The 8,014-nt window shown below is 52.4% G+C and overlaps 1 protein-coding gene across 1 annotated transcript in view; it reads left to right on the top strand.

Moving 5' to 3' along the window:
- Positions 1-261: 261 nt before the first annotated feature.
- Positions 262-8,014, top strand: part of LOC103609851 (zonadhesin) — a gene marked incomplete at its 5' end in the record, with an annotated part of 38,408 nt that continues 30,655 nt past the window's right edge. The window contains 5 exons of the mRNA XM_008594124.1: positions 262-305; positions 3,351-3,503; positions 5,766-5,785; positions 7,122-7,900; positions 7,953-8,005. Of these exons, the coding sequence (XP_008592346.1) occupies positions 262-305; positions 3,351-3,503; positions 5,766-5,785; positions 7,122-7,900; positions 7,953-8,005 (1,049 nt within the window). The remainder of the gene's footprint in view (positions 306-3,350; positions 3,504-5,765; positions 5,786-7,121; positions 7,901-7,952; positions 8,006-8,014) is intronic.

Here is an 8,014-nt window from a genome sequence, read left to right as displayed (position 1 = left end):
TCTCCTCGGGGAACAGATGAGCATCCACTTCAAGTTGGGCCCGTTTTCCACCCAACGAACCTGCCCCCTCCCAGCTGGGTCCCGTCTCCCCAGCCTTGGGTGAGGTGGGGCCGCGCTGCCCGGTGCCTTGTTTCCAGAGGGACTCCCTGGAGCTCTCGTGGTAGGAGCTGACCTGGCACTTCCTCCCATATTTTGCAGAAACACCTGTGATTTCCTGCCTTAGTCTGTCCCTGTCACTCTTTTCTCTGGGAACATCTGCAGGCCCAGGAGCTGCCCACGACCCAAGAGCAACGGCAGTGCCAGAGGTGAGGCATGGTGGTTGGGCACGGGCCCGTCCCCAGGGCAGGTGCTGGGGTGGGGCCCAGGCCTCAGGAGCACTGTGTGCCCTCCTCCTGAGGAAGGTGACACGTCAGGCTTGCTCGACTTCAGAAAAGAGATAAATCAAATCCAAGGGGCACCTGGATGGCACTTACAGTTCAAACTGAAGCTTTTTGAACTTAGCCCCCTCCTTTGTTGAACCAGGGTCTATGCAGACAGCGCGTGTGATCATGTAGCCGGGACAGCCAGCATTGGTTGACGCTCCACGTGCACAGGGCTTCCGTGAAAGGCTGGATTCGCCCCAGTTTCCACCAGCCTGGTCCTGGAGGGCCCCAGGGCCTGGGAGGTGGTTGCTGGACAAGCTGCTGCCCGGCCGGAGCAGCCTGGCAGTTCAGGAAGCCTCACATCCCGTCCTCCCTTCCTGCCCCATAAACTCATCTGCCCCGGATTTGCTGCTCAGCTCTGCAGGGAGGGGGACCTGCCCGGGGGCTGCCAGAGGAGCAATCGGCCCCTCCCCCCGCACACCGTCCCCACATGGGGGAAGCAAACCAGAGAGCAGGGCCATGACCTGCTCGAGCCACAAGCTGCCTTCGTGGCTGCTCTGGACCCCGGCCTCGACCCCTCCACCCCAGCTCTTCCAGTGCTGACGTGGCGTCATTTCCATCAACAAAACAACACCCAAAAGCAGGTGAGGAAACTGGGATGTTGTGTTGTTTGTATCAACAGCTTGTACCTCTCGCCAAACTGCAGCTGATGTTGAAGACAATGTCCTCACCCCCACGTCCGTGATGCCCCCAACATTTCCACATGTCATCAGGAAAGATCGTTACTTTAAGAGAATTTCTTCTGTGAAATAACGTTCCAAACAGCCTTAAGACCCATGAGTGTGTAAGTGTATAAGACCCACAGGGCGCGTGTAAGTGTGTTCACAGGCAGCTGTGGATGTGCTTGTGTGTACATTGTTAGGTTTCCGAAAACAGAAAAATTGCCTTTACGATATTGTTTTTGGTGTTGCAAGATATCAGAAATTCATTGTTGTGGTTATTTTGCTTTGAGGGGTTATTTCACAAGTGATCCGTCTGAATTTAGTAATTCACATGGTGGGGTTCTCTTAGTGCGCAGCCGTGACACAGCACTCGCCCATCAGCGTTCGCGAGGAGGGGGCGGCTCCCTCCAAAGGCCACCGTGAGGCTGCCAGAGCGCCATGAAGAACCGGCTTCTCTCTGGCAAGGAAATGAGCTTCCCCTCCCACATAGCGTCCCATTGTCATGCTGACGCATCACAAGGACGCTGGAGCTGCAAGGCCACAGCACATTTCATAAAAGGGATTAACATGACTGTGAGTAACGGCAGCAGCCATAAACATGCAGGCCAAGACAAACACTGTGAGCATGACCAGGCTCTGCTCGGGCACAGCCGGTTACCAGATGGGCCCTGCCCCCCGTGGGCCTGGTCACCGTCCACCCACCGCCCGCGGGCGCTCCCAGTTCCTTGTGTCGCTCCTCCCCCAGCGAGGTCACCGTTTATCAGGACGAGGAAGCCCTGAGAAAGAGCACTTGCCAAGTGGGACCGTGCGTCAAGTTCCGTGGGCCCACGTTCCATGTTCTCTGAAGGAGAGAAAAAGCACACGGGGCGAAGGTCACGAAACACACGCTTGCTCACACCACCCAGCGCCTCCCAGGGGTTCTGGCGCTTCCTCCTAGAGAGTGTGTGGGGTTGACCCAGTTTTTCTCCAGGCTGCTGAGAAGACCAGCATCTTAGCCGGCCCGGGCCGCTGTGACAAAACACCCAGATGTCTATTCTCACAGTCCTGGGGCTGGAGGTTCAAGATCCAGGTGCCAGCAGGGTCGGGCTCTGGGGAGGGATCTTCCTGGCTTGCAGACGGTGCCCTCTTGCTGTGTCCTCACAGGGCAGAGAGAGGAAGCTCTCTGCTGTCTCTTCTTATGAGGACACTAATCCCATCTTAGGGTCTCCCCTTCATGACCTCATTGAACGCCAATCACCCCCGAAGTTCCCACCTCCTAATACCATCACACTGGGGTTCAGGACTTTGACACATGAACTTTGGGGGACACAATTCAGTCCCTAACACCATAAACCAGAGGAATCTCCTGGCAGGTTGCCATGGCCCGAGGGAATGTGTAGCCCACAGAGAGCCTCCGTCACGGGCAGACAGCGTCCCGGATCCACGGGGTGCTGCCCTCCTGTTTCTGTCCCTGCTCCTGAGTTATACCTGACTTTATATGCAGGGGAGGAGGGGTGTGGGATCTTTGTTTTTGATTAGAGTGGGACATAAAGCAGGTTGGCAGGAGCGGGTCTGTAAGGGTCGCTGGGTTGCTGCTATGCGCCCGCTGCGATGTGGGCATGGGTGGTGCGTTTCCTTGATTCTGAAGCTGTAGCTCTCTCACTCGAGTCCTGAAAACTCAGGCTCAGTTCCAATGCACATCTTAGGCGAAAACACAACAAGTTCCCTAGAAGGATGACAGGCTGCTGCTATGCGCCCGCTGCGATGTGGGCATGGGTGGTGCGTTTCCTTGATTCTGAAGCTGTCGCTCTCTCACTCGAGTCCTGAAAACTCAGGCTCAGTTCCAATGCACATCTTAGGCGAAAACACAACAAGTTCCCTAGAAGGATGACAGGCTTAATGAGCCCAGAGGACCACAAGGAAAACTCAGGTGTCCGCATTCCTCTGGGGACACTCACTCACTCACTCGACAACATTCACTGAGTATTTTAGAGCAATACCTTGTGCTGTGTGTGGATGTGCCTGGGAACATTATGTTCTGCTCAGGTTCCTGAGTATCTCTCCCACACCTCACGCGAAGTTGTTCTAGAATAAATTTCCAGGAGCTGATAAATGACAGCATAGGCAAGTTCCAGAAGTCGAGGGGATCCTCCCTGGGCTGTGGGTCAGAAATGTTCACTCTATGAACTTTCACCCCAAACAGTATTACTGTTACTCACAGTAAGAGTTACCTGCGGGGCTCACACCAGGGGCTGGCCTTCCCCTGGGCTCTTTTCTCCTGTGACAGGTGTGTGCTCGGCAGGCAGCAGTTCCGAGCGGAGCTCCTGCGGAGGAGAAGCAGGAGCTTGGCGCACACCGGGGAGCGCTGGGATGGAGGAATCCGGGCCTCAGCCCGCACCCTGCACAGAAGCACAGGAGCCGTCCTCGGGGAGACATCTTGGTGGGGCACGGCGTGCGTCCTCAGGGCGTGGGCGAGGTGGCTGTGCAGTGGTGGCCAGCGGGACACAAGAGCATTGTGCAGGGAAGGGGCCAGTGCCACGGATGTCACAGAGAGGCCAGACCACACCGTATCCAAACACAGGTCCCCCAAGGCAGTTTGGAGTAAAAAGAAAGCTGTCTCAAAAAGGAGGGGAAAATATTTTTAAATTAGAACAATGTCTTGTTTCAAAGGGCAGTACAGTTGGAGTAAAAATAAAAATAATATAAATGCATGATCTGAAAAAGGAGTAATGTATTTTTTCACTTTTTCTTTTCTTTGGAGGGGCCTCTAACGAGCCCTGTTCAGAACAAGTGGACCTTCAGCTGTGGCTCTGGGTGTGGGTCTCCAAGACTGTCGTCCTCTCCAAGTCACCGGGCTTCCTAGAGAGCAGCCAACTCCGTGTTTGGGTGTGAGTCGGAAAAAGCATGATGTTCCAGAGAGGGAGAGGTTTGGAGAAGCCTGGGGTGGAGCCAAAAGGAGCGTGAGAGCCACGGAAAGTCGTTCTGTGCAGCGCCGTGTGTGTGACGGCGAGCAGTGAGCTGGGGACAGACAGGAACGCTGCACACTGGTCAACCCACACGGGCGTGCAGGTCCACACCGGCCGATAACTCCATCCGCACCAGACTGGCTCAGAAGACCACAAACCCTGTCTGGTCAAAACGGGTAGTAATAGTTTCTGAAGAGATGAGGCTAAAAAGACAGCTGGACTTGGGGGATCCCGGGAAACTCAAGACATCCAGGCTGCAGGAAGTGCGTGGCCATGGAGGGCATTCATAAAGGGACCAGCGGTGCCAACTCTGCACTCGTCATTCTGCCAGGAACACCGTGGCCCCTCCTGGTTTCAGATCTCTGACCTTAATCTTCAGTAATCCTCAAGTCCTGTCCTCTGACCAGCAACCCTGAACACACGACTTCAGCGGATCTGAGAGGCCACTGCACTGCTTCTGGCTGGGTGAGCACATCCCTCAGCAGGGTCGGAGGGTCCCGGGAGGACGGTGACACGTGGCCAAGTGACGTAGAACGTTCATGCATTCATAAGCGGCCAGCTGTACCTGTGGCATTATACTCTGTAATAGTCATGAGAGTTTGACATTTTGATTTTAAAAGGCATTTGGAGTATTGATGAGCATCTGAAGTATTAAACTTGTGATTTCATCAAAATGGTTAAGAGTCAGCTAATTAAACTTTTAATCACTGTTTAAATATTGAAGGTGGCGATTCCCAACCAGATGAGATTTTTGTCTTCAGGGAACACTTCAAGATGCCTGGATATACTTTTTATTGTCATAACTGGGAGGTGCTCCTGGCATCTGGTGGGTAGAGTCCAGGGTGCCACTGAACACCCCACAGTGCACAGGACAGCCCACAGCACAGAATGATCCACTCAAAACGTCAGTCGTGCTGAGGCTGAGAAACTCTGATTTAAGGGAATCAGTTTGATTAAATCAAGCAGTTGTTTGTAAATATCACTTAATTGCTTGGGAAGATTTCATTGGTTACATTTACAAATTTTCCTTATTAGGTATGTGAAGTATCCCCCAAAATCAGATATATTAAATTTATGATGATGGTTTGAAATGCAACTTCTGAAGAAATTTTGTCAGGATATAAAATATTTATTTAAATTTAATCTGCAAAATTTATAAACTCAGTATTAAAGAACCACAGGAAATAAGTGCTGTAGGTCTTAATATAAAAATTGTTGTATTCATAAATAAAATAAAACGTGTAAGTTACACCTACAGGCATATGAAAAATTCTGTTTTAACATTTGCTCTGTTGATGAATGTCAGCTAGAATAAAGAAAAGCCTCCATGGGAGAGCAGGCAAGGCCACAGCTGGGCACAGGCTGGGGAGAGGACGCTTCTCGAGTCGGGTTTTGCAGCTCTGACTCCGTAAGGGGAGCGCGGCAAGGGCCTGCCTCCCCGGGTTCTTGCAAGAGCTAAATAAGGTAACTGCCAATGTTTGCTGGACAAACAGCAGGTGCCCAGTACATGTTACTGGTTGTGATACCTAGAGTCACGGTGGTGATGCACAGGGGGGCAGCCACTGAGAGCCGGGAGGAGCGTGGGGACAGTGGCACCCAGGGGCATTGGGGACGGCCAACACCGACAGCCCCTCTGGGTTCCCCAGGATGTTCTCAGAGGACTAACCAGGGGCTGGAGCAGTGATGTTTGGATTCTCACCAATCCCGTTACCCCTGACCTTGCTTCAGCCCTGCAGGGTGGGCGCCAACGTCACAGGTGAGGGTGGTGTGCCCACCAACCTTGTCCACCCTCACCCAGCAGGCTGAGAGTGGGAAGCTCACCAAGGAGGTGTGTTACACTCCATGCCTGCATTCCTTCCCTGTGCCAGGCCATGGAGGATGGGGGTCAAAGGTCAGCCACTTTGGCTCTCTTGGGATCTTCCAGGAGCTTTTGGACAAATGATGTGTGGCCACTAGAGGATTTAATAATTTGCAAGACACTTGACCCCATGCTCAGTCATCACGTTGAGGTTCCCGCAGATCTCCAGTCCTCCGGGTGGTCTCACCCGTGAAGCCTTCGACTTTCAACAACAGACCCTGACGGGTGTAGATAATCAAGTCTTACTACTTTGGGAGATGATAGATGTGAAAAACAACTTGCTGGATGCAGCTTAACTCCAGTGCCGAAGCGAGGACGGGGAACTTCACATTTGCAGAATCAAAACCCTCAAGAGAAAGATAAAATGGAAAGGTCCACAAAGTATTATTTGAAAAGAGAGAATAACAAAATTGTTGTTGCTGGTCAGATACCGAGATGCAGTAGCCCTAGAATTTCACAAAAGCTAGAACCAGAGGCCAGCATAGAGAACCAGCGCCCAGCTCAGAGTCCAAGGGAGTCCCCACCCATTACGTGATAAACTCATAATAAACGTTTATTACATGTCTAATATATGTGCTTTATATTCACTATATTTGACAATATACTGAAGGAATATTAATAAAGGGTACTGATTTAGGAGCAACTAGGACATAAAACAATGTTTCCCAATCAGCATTACCCTGAAAAAGGCAAACCCTTCATGGTCCTCACTATAAATGCCAGCTGGGAAGAAGTGACCAGGGAAAGAGAAGAGAAAGGGTGTCCCCACGCTCACTGTTAACAGGAGGGCAGGACCAGGCTCTTCAGCCTGCAGTGGAGGTGTCTTCTCAAGTCACGATGTCCTCATCAACCATAATTTCTCACCAGTTCAGTCTACACTCCAACCACGCCCATCCTGCCAACTGCACAACCACTGCTTCAGTGAAACACCAGCAAAACAGACTTCCGCCTCAGTATTCCAAAGAATTGATACACACTTTTAATTCCTTAGGTTTCTTTCTTTCTCAGCTACATTATCAAGGGTTGACCACACCATTTTCACTGCAGACTACACCACCCTCACTGTCGACCTCCAAGCCCCATTGTTCACTTTTGAATTGATACACACTTTTAATTCCTTGGGTTTCTTTCTTTCTCAGCTACATTATCAAGGGTTGACCACACCATTTTCACTGCAGACTACACCACCCTCACTGTCGACCTCCAAGCCCCATTGTTCACTTTTCTATTCTAGCTGTTGACCTCCCCATCCTCACCGTTGACCTCTCCATACTCTCTGTTGACCTCCCCAACCTCACTGATGACCTCCCCATCCTCACCGTTGACCTCCCCATCCTCTCTGTTGACCTCCCCATCCTCACCGTTGACCTCTCCATACTCTCTGTTGACCTGCCCAACCTCACTGATGACCTCCCCATCCTCACCATTGACCTCCCCATGCTCACCGTTGACCTCCCCATCCTCTCTGTTGACCTCCCCATCCTCACCGTTGACCTCCCCATCCTCTCTGTTGACCTCCCCATCCTCTCTGTTGACATCCCCATGCTCACCATTGACCTCCCCATCCTCTCTGTTGACATCCCCATGCTCACCATTGACCTCTCCATCCTCACTGTTGACCTCTCCATCCTCACCGTTGACCTCCCCATGCTCACCGATGACCTCCCCATGCTCACCGTTGACCTCCCCATCCTCTCTGTTGACATCCCCATGCTCACCATTGACCTCTCCATCCTCACCGTTGACCTCTCCATCCTCACCGTTGACCTCCCCATGCTCACTGATGACCTCCCCATGCTCACCGTTGACCTCTCCATCCTCACCGTTGACCTCTCCATCCTCACCATTGACCTCCCCATCCTCACCGTTGACCTCTCCATCCTCACCATTGACCTCCCCATCCTCACCGTTGACCTCTCCATCCTCACCATTGACCTCCCCATCCTCACCGTTGACCTCTCCATCCTCACCATTGACCTCCCCATCCTCACCGTTGACCTCTCCATCCTCACCGTTGACCTCCCCATCCTCACCGTTGACCTCTCCATCCTCACCATTGACCTCCCCATCCTCACCGTTGACCTCTCCATCCTCACCATTGACCTCCCCATCCTCACCGTTGACCTC

The sequence above is a fragment of the Galeopterus variegatus genome, unplaced genomic scaffold (assembly GCF_000696425.1).
Source record: "Galeopterus variegatus unplaced genomic scaffold, G_variegatus-3.0.2 Scaffold10192, whole genome shotgun sequence".
In the NCBI taxonomy this organism is placed as follows: Eukaryota; Metazoa; Chordata; class Mammalia; order Dermoptera; family Cynocephalidae; genus Galeopterus; species Galeopterus variegatus.
The sequence above is the reverse complement of the archived record's forward strand: the minus strand, read 5'-3'. Positions and strand labels throughout refer to the sequence as shown.